This window comes from Bos mutus, chromosome 6, assembly GCF_027580195.1.
Source record: "Bos mutus isolate GX-2022 chromosome 6, NWIPB_WYAK_1.1, whole genome shotgun sequence".
Lineage (NCBI taxonomy): Eukaryota > Metazoa > Chordata > Mammalia > Artiodactyla > Bovidae > Bos > Bos mutus.
The window spans coordinates 68,919,258-68,932,576 of record NC_091622.1 but is presented as its reverse complement, the minus strand read 5'-3'; the positions used below and the strand labels follow the sequence as shown (position 1 = coordinate 68,932,576).

At 35.8% G+C, this 13,319-nt stretch overlaps 1 protein-coding gene across 14 annotated transcripts in view; it reads right to left on the bottom strand.

The window, feature by feature from the left end:
• Positions 1–13,319, bottom strand: part of FIP1L1 (factor interacting with PAPOLA and CPSF1) — a 65,176-nt gene that overhangs the window by 38,248 nt on the left and 13,609 nt on the right. For all 14 annotated transcript variants that reach the window (XM_070372413.1, XM_014479432.2, XM_014479433.2 and 11 more), the window contains one exon: positions 7,185–7,294. In XM_070372413.1, the coding sequence (XP_070228514.1) occupies positions 7,185–7,294 (110 nt within the window). The remainder of the gene's footprint in view (positions 1–7,184; positions 7,295–13,319) is intronic.

Here is a 13,319-nt window from a genome sequence, read left to right as displayed (position 1 = left end):
ATGCTAAAACAGTAGCAGTAAAAGCAACAAATATAAAGTTTAAAGTTACATTAAAATAAATGATTTTAAGTATCCCTGTGGCTTTGCTTATGAAAGTCAACTTTCCTGACCTGCAGCATTTGAAGGTGAAGAGGCTTTGCCTCTTACTTAGCCATGAATCTAGGCAAATTCCCTAATTTCTCAAATCTCCTCTTCCATGTAAACCAGGGACTAGCCAGAAAATAAATAATTCAGGATTAGAAGTGCTTTTTCAGATAAAATAGTCCAGCCCCATCGTTTTACAATCATGGAAACAGAGGCCTAGACATTTAAGGAAACTATCCTAAATTAACATAAGTGCAAACCCAAATATAATATCCAAATCCAATGTCCATGTCATGAAACTGTTCTAAGTTTAAGAAAGTAGTCATTCTCTTTCTACCAATATGGCTACTGATTCATTATCAATAGTAGAATGACGAACACAACACTCTATTGTCTGGCCCTTTGGGGATCATTAAATAGGCTCTCCATGTCGCTGGCCAGGTTAAATATAAATCCAAGTGTTTCTTCACACACTATACTAACAAAGTTAATTGTTATTTAGAAATTATATTAGTAACACTGCTATTAAATTTTGAGTTCCACAGAAATATTAAAAGTTGAAGACTCAAACACCACTCCACACCTGTCACATCTAATTTTTCTTTATTCAAAACAACTTGAAATTTTCTATTGGTTCTTCAAGCGGAATTGCAGCTTTAAAAACTAAGATCCCTGGTTCCCATGGTTAAGAATCTACCTGCCAATGCAGGGGACATGGGTTTGATCCCTGGTCCAGGAAGATCCACATGCTCTGGGGCAACTAACCACATGAGCCACAACTACTGAAGCCTGCTTGCTTTAGAGCCCATACTCCACAAGAGAAGCCAACACAATGAGAAGCTCACGCACCACAACTAGAGATTACCCCTGCTACCCACGACTAGAGACAAGCTTTGCACAGCAACAAAGATCCAGAGCAGACAAAAATAAAAAAATATATTAATTAATTTTAAAACTAAGATCAACATTATATAACACATCTGCAAAAATATCAATGAGGATACCTTTAAAGTAACAGTCATATATGCAAATTATCATTCTATAGCTTATTAAAATAATATATGCAACTTGAGACTATTCTAAGGCTATAAATAATATATTTTGGTCTGCATCAATTATCATTTGGGTATTTACTGAAAAGTCAGAATATTTTTGACTTTCAGATGAATACCCTTTTGAGAATGAGTAAGTTTATTTTCTCTTAAGAAATTTTATCAAAGCAAGTTGACTAGAAAATTCTTACTTCCCACAGGGAATATATAATGGAAACCCCCAAAGAAAAGAAATCGAAGAAATAAAATTTAGACATGTTTCCTCCTTTTACTTTTCTTTTAGGTGCTGTGACCAAAACATCTGATCATAATTTATATATTTAAGTCTGTAACTGAAAGTAATTAAAAGCACACTAATACAGCATCAAGTTGCCCAGGAAAAAAGCTTTAAATTCTTTAACAATAAAGACACACAAGATACACCCCCATATACTATCACCTTGTTTAAAACTTCAAATGATAAATTAGGAAGGTTCTTAGTTTGTATTACTCATCAAGCAAAGTATAATTGCTTAGATTGATGAGTGTTGGCAATGTACTTTCATGCCCTAACATACTTGCTTCTCATTACATCCCTTAGTCTACAAATTATTATTCCCGTTTTACAGACTCAAGAGTTTACAATATCCATCCAAGGTTGTATGCTTTGTAAATTTAAGATTTTGAACACAAACCAAAATTCTAGGGAGAATGGATATGAGAAATAAGCATAGAAACAATAGGGAGATAATATTTCCAAAGACACCTGGTTGACCTACCTAAAAGAAAGGCGGGTTTATGCACTGTAGTTGGAAATAAAGATTGAAAAGATTCAGTGGTGTCCAATTTTATAAAGGTCCTAAAGACTAAAAAGGTTAATTTTCATTCCAATCCAAAGAGGAGCAATGCCAAAGAATGTTCAAACAACTGCACTCATTTCATATGCCAGCAAGGTAATGTGCAATATCCTTCAAGTTAGGCTTCAGCAGTATAAGAACAGAGAACTTCCAGTAGTACAAGCTGTGTTTAAAAAAGACAGAGGTACCAGAGGCCAAATTGCCAAAATCTGTTGAATCATAGGGAAAGCAAGGGAATTCCAAAAACACATCTACTTCTGCTTCACTGACTACACTACAGTCATTAACTGTATGGATCACAATAAACTGTGGAAAATTCTAAAAGATGGGAATTCCAGACCACCTTACCTGTCCCCTGAGGAAGCTCTATGCAGGACAAGAAGCTACAGTTAGAACTGGACAGAGAAGAATGGACTAGTTCAAAATTGGGAAAGGAGTACATCAAAGCTGTATGTTGTCACCCTGTTCCATACAGAGCACATCATACAAAATGCTGGGCTGGATGAATCACAAGCTGGAATCAAGACTGTCCAGAAAAATATCAACAACCTCAGCCATGCAGATGATACCATCCTAACGGCAGAAAGCGAAGAGGAACTAAAGAGCCTCTTGATGAGGGTAAAACAGTGAAAGCTGGCTTAAAACTCAACATTCAAAAAACTAAGAGCATGGCATCTGGTGTCATCACTTCATGGCAAATATAAGGTGAAAAAGTGCAAAGAGTAATAGATTTTATTTTCCTGGGCTCCAGAATCATTGCAGATGGTGACTGCAGCCATGAAATTCAAAGACACTTGCTCCTTGGAAGGAAAGCTATGACAAACCTAGAAAGTGTATTAAAAAGCAGAGACATCACTTTGCCAACATAGGTCTGTATAGCCAAAGCTGTGGTTTTTCCAGTAGTCATGTACAGATGTGAGAGTCAGACTATAAAGAAAGCTGAATGCTGAATAATTGATACTTTCAAATTGTGGTACTGGGAAGACTCTTTTGAGAGTTCCTTGGATTGCAAGGAAACCAAACCAGTCAATCCTAAAGAAAATCAGTCCTGAATATTTGTTGGAAGGACTGATGCTGAAGCTCCAATACTCTGGCCACCTGATGCAAAGAGCTGACTTATTGGGAAAGACTCTGATGCTGGGAAAAATTGAGGGCAGGAGGAGAAGGTGATGACAGAGGATGAGATAGTTGGATGGCATCACTGACTCAATGGACATGAGTTTGAGCAAACTCCAGGAGATAGTGAAGGACAGGAAAGTCTGGTGCACTGCAGTCCATGGGGGTGCAAAGTGCCAGCCACAACTTAGTGACTGAACAACAACAAAGACTGACTCAGAGGGCTAAATTTTATTGCAGGTAGTGAAAAGCACCCAGAGTTTTTTGAAAAATAATTATAGTTGTTCAAAGTAAAATTCTAAAGAAAGCTAATTTTATCTTGTGTGTTTAACTACTTCATTCTTGCTGACCCTTTAAAAAATTAATAAGATACTCTTTTAAAGCAACAGGAAAAATATATATTTGTATTTATATATCTGCTTATTTATATTAAAAAAACAGGAAGTACAAAAAGAACTATATGAAATGAAACTTTTTATTGACAGAAATGAAAAAAACTGCAACGAGTAACTAATTTAAGTATACTTTTAGATGGCCTTGCCTGTGGAACTATGTTAAATGTTCTGAACATGTAGAAAAAAATTAGTAAGTGTGGAGAAAAAACGCTAATACTGAACAGCAACAAACAATGGATCAAATTATCTTTTAAATGATTAATAAGAAGATGCAATATGGGAACGGGTCTGGGCGGCTGCTGGCAGCGCCATGGAGACGGTGCAGCTTAGGAACCCGCCGCGCCGGCAGCTGAAAAAGTTAAAAAAAAAAAAAAAAAAAGATGCAATATGAAATAAGGGAAGAGGAGTAGAATCTGTGGTTTCAAACTGGAAGTAAATGAAACATGACTGTGTGACTAAAATTTTATAAAAATAATGTACATATGGCAATTTCATATCAAAACTGCTTAATTTTTCCTAGCTCTGAGTGCTGAATAGGACTGCTGCTGCTGCTGCTGCTCCTAAGTCGCTTCAGTCTTGTCCGACTCTGTGCGACCCCATAGACGGCAGCCCACCAGGCTCCTCCATCCCTGGGATTTTCCAGGCAAGAGTACTGGAGTGGGGTGCCATTGCCTTCTCTGGATGAAAAGGACTAGAAAGACTAAAACACCTCAAAAGCAATGAGATAAGTAGTGCCAAGATTGTGGTTTCTAACTACCATTCCAACTAAAAAGCATCGGGATCCCTTCAAGATTTGGTTGCTTCTATGGAAGGGGCAGGGAAAGTATAAGACAAGACTAAAACATCTAGGAGTACCAGAAAATATCAGTTCGTAGCTCAGTTGTGTCCGACTCTTTGCGACCCCATGAACTGCAGCACACCAGGCCCCCCTGTCCATCACCAACTCTCAGAGTTCACTCAAACTCACGTTCATCGAGTTGGTGATGCCATCCAGCCATCTCATCCTCTGTCATCCCCTTCTCCTCCTGCCCCTAATCCCTCCCATCAGAGACTTTTCCAATGAGTCAACTCTTCACACGAGGTGGCCAAAGTATTGGAGTTTCAGCTTTAGCATCAGTCCTTCCAAAGAACACCCAGGACTGATCTCCTTTAGAATGGACTGGTTGGATCTCCTTGCAGTCCAAGGGACTCTCAAGAGTCTTCTCCAACACCACAGTTCAAAAGCATCAATTCTTCGGCGCTCAGCTTAGAAAATATAGAAATCATCAAAAAAAGAGATGGTAGGCACATGTCAAAAGGTCATAGGAGCCGGTTTAAAGAAGTTCCCACAGACTAAATTTGGAATAATTTGAGAATCAGTATGAATTACAGTGTGTGTGTGGTATCCACACAAACTAATAAGCCATATTAATGTCACACATACTCTCTTAAGCATATAAAATAAAAACTGCATCTAATAATAAATAAGTGAGGGAGGTGGGAAAACCCATTTTTAAAGTAGAATGCCAACTAAAATATAAGAGGAATAACAGACGATAACCATTTTGAAGTAATAACTGATTAAATAAAAATCATAGCTGAACATTGAAATTCTTGGGAAAGTCCAAAGACAGAATATTGATGCAGTCTCCTCAAATTATTTATACAATAACTTTGCAGAAACCCAAAGGACACCACCACAACTAAGTAATTAAGTTATCATCACTAATAATGAGACAAACTGACATGACGCCCTATAGACTAACTCAATGAGAACACAGCATTCATTACCTAGGTAGTAGTCCTGTCCAAAAAGCAAAACCTAAACCTAATAATACAGAAATATCAGACAAAACCAGATTGAAGGATGATTTACAAAATAATCAGATAGAACTCTTCCAAGAGTTAATGTCAACAAACCCAAAGAATGCTCATACTGTCCTAGATCAAAGAAGAATAGAGATAAAAGAATTAATTGTAATGAATAATATTAGACTGAACCCTAAACCCAGGAGGAAAGAAAAGAATTATCAGATATTATTGAAATATAATAATCAGCAAAATTTACTGGTTATATACTAAAGTACTGATTCATTATTAGATGTTCTGGCTTTGATAACTGTTCTCTGTAATTATGGAACACAATGTCCTTGTTCTTAGGAATATACATTGAAGTAGTCAAGGAAAAAGGGCACAATGTCTATAATTAGCATTCAAATGGTTCAGGAAAAAATATTTCTGAGAAATTATAAAGCAAACATGGCAAAAAGTTAATAATTAGTGAATCTGAGTGAACTGTGTATAATACTTTTCCTGCACCTCTTCATAAGTCTAAATTTTTGTCAATACTAAAAAATGAAAACAATAAATGAGGGGGCACAACAGGGGCTTCTGGTAGTAATGGTAATATTCTGTTTCCTGTTCCATATGAAAACTTTTAAAACTAAGCAAAACATTCTGATATGTTCAATATTAACATTTTATTTAATTATGTCAATTTGCTGGGCAGTACATAAAGTCAGAAATCCAACATTTCTACTGATCAAGTACAAAGAACCATTAAAAAATAATTTCTATGTAAACATTCTATCAGTCACCTATACGTTAATAAAATAATCTAAGATTAAAAAAAAAAAAATAGTGACTACATCAGTAGTACACCTCATTACTGCTAAATACTTGCTATGCAGTGTCTATTATGACTTAAAAGACATTCACTGTCTTCTCCCTAAAGTCAATACAAGCTTACTTTCAAAAACATCTAATTTCCCTAAGTACAGAGAATAAAACAGATACACTTTGTACATATATAAGAATAAGAAACAAATATTTAGAGGAATACTTCACAGTGGCTGAAAAGTATCCTTTTGATCAAGTGAAGATGAATCCTGAAAACAAATTTTTCTAATGAGCAATGAATACTGTTCTCTGTATTTCAAAGTGCCAGTACTGACATGTTGGGTTTGTTTCTACAAGCTGTGGTGGTAGTTGCCCATTCTTTTCAGCAGTAGTGATGAGTCAGCTAACTCTTCCAGTCATTTTTTTACATCCTTTGCACTGTGTCATATCCACCAGTGTCCCTTTATCACTCCTTGGAGCCATGGTTCATCATTATAATCATGCTCTTAAGCACACTCTCACCTTCCTTGCCCTCTCTATATCCCTTTGTCATACATGTCTGGTAAAACTTCAACTCCTGCTAAATCCAACTCCAGCTACTCTTCATGAACACCTGAACACCTGACAATGGCAAGGGGAACACACCCAAACAAGTTGACTGGTCTCATTTCAACTTATGGCCATCAACCTGAAGAACAGTTTGGAATGTACAGTCTCTCTTCCCGTGTCACCAATTTTTCAATCTTCTAACTCATTCCTATCAGCATATAAAAGTGCTGTGATTTCTCCCATCTGGGGGGCGGGCGGGGGGGGGAAGCCCTCACTTGACCCCACATTTCCCTCCAGGTAACTGCCTAGCAACCCTACTCCTTTTCCCTAGTTTATTCATACACACTCTAAATAACTATTTCATATCATCTCCTCTCCTCTCAAATATTCAATACTCCCTTCCATTATTCTCATAAAGAATTCATTTTATACTAAAAACCAAATAGAAGGTTCCAGTTTTTTGATGTATCATTCAGAGATTTCATACTTGACATAGCACTCAAGGTGAAGAAACCAACGCCTTCAATAAACCAAATCATCAGTGTCTTACTAACCTGCTTGGTGGGAGTCCAGTCTTGAACAAAGAAGGAGGAGAAGTAAACTCCGCTTTTGTAGATGGAAGCGCTGTTTCCTTCTCTGCATTTCCAGTTCTTCCCTGCTGTACCTTAAAAAAAAGGGTTATTAGCTTGTTTAATGAAACACGGAAAGAAAATACCATAAAGATATTTTATTTCAAATTTATGAAGAATGTTTTGTTGCCAAATATATAATAAATTAAACCTATTTTAGAATAGCATTAAGTGGAAGGCACCAAACATGGATCGTGGGATCAAAATGTTTCCAACTACTAAAAAGTTCAAATTAATGTCACTTAAAGTCTAATAAACTGTAACTCTTAAGGACTTTCATAAACTCCCTCAGATCACTCACTATAAATACATCCAGATACTTGTTTAATACTCCATGTTTCAGAGTTCATGAAAGGCCTTGAAGAATTCAGTACACTTAGAAGCTTGAAGTCAGTCATCTGCTTCCTTAATCTTTCTTCTTACTCTTTACATTCAGTTATAAACCAGTAATCTACTTAACTCCATAATCTCTCCCATAGTTGCCCATCCTTTGTGCTCCTATCAGATCCTTGAGTATGGTGCAATCATACTCCTTTAGATTGGTGAAAATCTTTATGCTCTTTTGCTTTCATACTCATCTTCCTATCTTAAAATCATCATTAATTTATTAAATTTAAAGTTCAAACTGACCTATACTTAAAAACATCTCTACTTTCTTAGGCCCTATTTAACTTCTACTACCCCTGTTCAGTCTAAATTCAGCATCACTCTTCCTCCCCATGAGGCAAAGGCCAAGAGAACTCAAGACACCTTGACTCTGCTATATTCAAACCACTGATTCAAGTCCAGAAACCATCTATCTCTCAAATAAACATTATGTGGAACTCATTTTCAAATAAAATATTAATGCTAAATCCTAATTATATAAGAGATGATGAAGATCAGCACCTAGACAATGAAGATAGAAAGACAGAAATAGATTTGATAGACATGTGACAGGTAAAATTCAGAATGTAGTGACAGGGAAAATAAACATGATTTACTTGTCAAACATTTATTAAGTATCTACTATGTACCAGAAGCTGGGACCACAGAGAGAAATACAACAAAATCCCATACTGTGGGAAAATACGGACACACAAATCATCAGAGCAATGTAACTGTTATGAAAAAAATAACTGGGATAAAAAGATCCTATGAGAACACATCCTGGGGATGTGAAGAATACTCAAAAATGACACTAAGGTCTCAAGAGCACTTGAGATGTCTAACAAGCATCTCAAACTCATATGGACAAAACAAAGCTACTGACTTCCCTCTATCCGCCAATCTGATTCTTTCCAAGTCTTCCTCCTATGAGTAAATGGTACCATCATCTACCGAGTTGCTTAGTAAAAACAAAAAGAAAAACAAAACCTTAGCAATTACCCAATACATATGCACATCCAATATCAACTTTACCTTGACAATATTTACTAAATTCAACCACTTATCATTATGTTCACTACTAAAATTCAGGTCAAACCCATCACCATATCTCAACTGTTCTGCTACATTACCTGGACTCTTTCCTTTGATCTTACCTCTCTAAAACCCATCCTCTGTACACAGTCAAAGCAATCTTTGGTATGGACCCTGCCTATCTCCCCAACTTATTTTGACAACACCAATCACAATGGCCTTTTTTTCTTGTTCTTTTTAACAGGTAAGTTCCTCCTTAATGTTGCTTCTGCACTAGATGGTCTTTTTGCTTTATAAGATCATCATGACAACCTCCTTGTAATCATTCAAGTACTGTTCAAATATTTCCTTGAAATGGCCAATCCCAGTCTCCATCATGTCATCTCTATCACATTACTATTTTGTATTTTCTTCATAGAATTTCTCACTAGTATCATTATCTAAAGTCCTCTTATTTATGTTTACTGTCTGCCTGCTGCCACTATAACACAGGATCTTGGAAAACATGGATGTCATCCAGTTCAAGACTATATCCTAAGAGCCTAAACATATTGCCTGGCGTGCAGTTAGTGCTCAAATATATTTGCTATTTGACTGGCTTTAGGACTCAGCTTAAATGTCACTAAGGGAAGCCCACTTGGAGTTTGTAACAACATAATTTTTGCCATGATTTTCTAGTTATCTTTCCCATTAAGTCAGATAATCTCTAAGACCACAAAATCTATGTCTATAAATAGATTTCCCCTTTTCACTCGAACCTAAGAAACTTCCTTGCACAGACAATGCTCAATTAAAAATTGGGAAGGAGGGAAAAAAAAAAACTGGGGAGGAGGAAGGGAGAAGGGTTGGAAAGAAGTAGGGGTGGTGGGAAGAGAGTAAAAATTAGAGTATTTATAATACGGGAAAGAGTGAGAGAAGGTAACAGGAAGACATGGTACATTTTTAAACATGTAAAAACTGCTGTTTCCTAACTTAGTTTTCTTTTCTTGTTAATTTCTTCATAATATACTCAAACAATTCTGAAAATCTTCACCATTTTAGCAACCCTCCTAATCAAGTTGCAACAGTACTATCACCTAATCTTCAAATGTTGCATTCAGCATTAATAGACTCTAAACTTGTTTAGTCAGAACATAATGAGATTACTTTTTCCACATGATCTAATATTTTAAGAAAAGACTATATAAAAAAAGAAATAACTCTAAGACATTGTGACTGATTTTATTTAAAAAATGGTCAGATTTTATGTATTCAAAGAAAAGTTGACTATAGTCTATAACCTTAAGAAGCTATTTACTCAAATTATCAAATTATGCCAAAACTTATTTTGTAAAATTTCCTTCAACTGTCCTTTATAGCATTATTTACAAGCTTAATATTTCAAAATAATATCTAAAAATAAATTGTGAAACACCCAAATAAAGGACTATGCAACTATTTATAAAGTGTTATTTATCAAAAAACTTTATTAACCTAGGAAAACAGCTTAGGTTAAGGTGAAAAAAGAAAAGTAGAAAACCAAATAAATTATTACAATTTTGTTTCAACTCACAAGAACAAAAATATTGCAAAGACAACAAAAGTCAGGACTTTGAAAGCAGATGAAAAAAAAGTAACTGAGCAAACCAAAGAATCTGAATCCTAAGTCAGCAATGAGAAAGAAAAAGACATTGATTTTCACAGCAAGACCTGCAAAGATTCAGGAACTAACTCTAGCTCCCAAAACATTTCAACCAGTCAAGTATAAACATAAGCCCTCAGACAGGAGACTAATGTCTTCTCTGAAAACTCAGATTTCAAAAACAAAAACCCAAAAAAGCAAAAAGATAAAGATACTGACCATCAGAGACTGAAAAATGCTTAACCACAGTCAAGTATACAATCAGCAGGTTCTACCCATATGCACAGACCTCTGAATTGTCTTTTCAGTGGCCCACACTCTCATGAATTAATAATGGCCAGGGATCAACAAATATTTGAGAAGTCAAAGGCAAAAGACAAAAACAACAAACTTAAAAGATCAACTTGGAGAAAATAGACTATGCACAAAAAGAAAGCCTATCAATCAATCTACCATTAATATTAAGATATTTTGAGAGACAGAGGGAGAAAAAAACACTGCATCACTACATGAATAAGAACAGGATGCTAGGGGCATCCCTAGCGGTTCAGGGGTTGAGAATCCGCCTTGCAATGCAAGGGAAACCGGTTTCATCCCTGGTCTGAGAAGATCCCACATGCCACGGAGTTATTAAGCCCATGAGCCTAGAGCCTGTGCTCTGCAACAAAAGAAGCCACCGCACTACTGGAAGAGCAGCCCCTGCTCGCTGCAACTGAAGAAAGCCCACACGCAACAACAAAGACGTTTCAACCACAGGTCAAAAATAAAAATGAATCTTTTTTAAAATTTTTTTTAAAGAAAAGACTCGATACTACAGTTAAATACTGAAGAAAAGCCTTCTTATACATTCAAAAACGTAACAGTAGAAATACAAAAGTGAATAGAAGAACTCTGAAGCCGAAGAAATCTCCAGATAATGGAAAACAAAGAGATAGGAAAAGAAAAAGGAATCAGCATAAGGAGATCCAATTTTTGAATAAGAGGTCCAAAAGGCACATGAAGACAAAGTAAAAAAAAAATAACAAGAAAATACCCCAGAAATGAAGGATTTATACTTCCAGATTAAGAAGGTACAAATAAATGCTTGGTACAATGGATAACAGACCGACACATCTTAAGAAATTCACAATGGTGACAAAGCTCATAAATGCTTCCACAGAGCTGGGGGCAGGGCGGGTGGGAAACCTATGCAGGTGTGCACACACAAACTTTGATATTTTGAGAGAAGGCTGTGGTCAATTTTTTCTTATACATATCACCCATTCTTACTAGTCACTTCTTTCTTGCCTTCACTCTCAGTTATATAATTGTACAATTGTTTTCATACTCAATTGACTTTATACTGAAGTGTACAAAAAGACTTTAAGAATGTTAAAACATTAATAAATCACTTGAGACACTATAATAAACACATGCTGGTTCATTTGTGCAGTGAAATGGTAACCCACTCCAGAGAGTCCCAGAGAGTCTACAGACTTAGTGACCAAACAAAAACAACAAATCTACTTGTTAGTATGTTTGAAAATTTAACTTAATAAAAACTTTAAAAGTTATTTTAAAGATGCTGATTGGCTGTCCCTCAGATAACTAAGGATAAAAAAAAATCTTTGTATTAGATATAAAAATAACTTAAAAAACCTGTTCTTCTGTCCATTCCCCAGTATCAGTCTGAGTCCTTGATCATTTTGTGCCCATAGTACTCCAACAGTTTCCTATCTGGACTCTGACTCACATTTCCAGCCTTTATACTCTGTGGCCCACCCTGGTTACCAACTGTTTTTTCTGAAAACCAGATTTGCTTATGCTATTCTTATACCCAAGAACTTTCAAATGGCTTCCTATTACCTATCCATACGTCTGTAGGGTACTTGCACATTAGTCTTTCACATCATTTCTACCATTTCCAGGCTTCTCTCCTCTATCTTTCATCGATTCTCAACACTTCTTTCACACTATCTGGTTTTGTTCACATTGTTTTCTCTGCCTACAATCTTCTCCACTCTCCTCTCTCCTAGTAAAGCAAACTTATTCATTTTTCATCACATCCCATTTGAATCCTTCTAGACTCTGCAATGTAGGATAACCCACTCTCGCCTCTGAACTCCTTACTGTATTTTGTTAATATACGAATATAAGACTTTCACAATACAATATGGTTATCAGTTTGTATGTACACATCACTCAGATCATGAGCTCCCTGAACACAAAGACTGTTTTACTGTAGCACAGGGCTGGGCACAATGAAGGCATTCAGATATATTAATAAAGTTGGGCGAGTTTTTTTCCTTCTATCTCCTTCTCACCAATCCTAATAATTACAGTTCCAAATGGTAGAGAAGTGGACAAGAGCTTGGACTTTATTCAGCTACACCATACACTGCCACCAAAACAGTATTACTTGTAACTCACTGTCCTAATCACGAACAGGCAGTAATTCCTCCAACTCATCTTCCTGGTTTCTAGGCTTTCTAAAATTAAACTTCACCCTACAAAGCCATGTCTTCTATTCTCCAAAAAGAACTAACTCTCTGATTCAATAAGGCTGATTTCTTAAATAATTTGACTACAGCTATCAAATTCAAGTCCTTATTCCTTCAGAAGTAAATAAATCAGAATGGAACAATCAATCTCCTCTCACATGATCAAAAGAAACTTCAAAATAATTTTTTGATAGATTGTATGTATAACTTATTCACTATGGCTATCTTCAATAAAAGACCAGACCCTAGCAGTTTCTTCTTATTCTTTGCTTTTAGAAGTTTACTGCAAGAAAACACAAAATATACAAAAACTGGAAGTTTAAAAAGGCAGTTCTCATTTCTGTCGGAAGAAAATGAAAAGCACCATTGCCAACAAACTATTTCCTCATCAAGATAACTTCTCTAACTATTCATTCCAATTGTAAAAGACAGTATATTCAATGTCTAAATAGGTATCATCAAAAATAACTTGATGACCATTTAAAATAAGAGAGACATCAAACACTTTCAAAATATTTACAGCAGAACAAGAACCAAATACTTACCCAAAGTAGGATG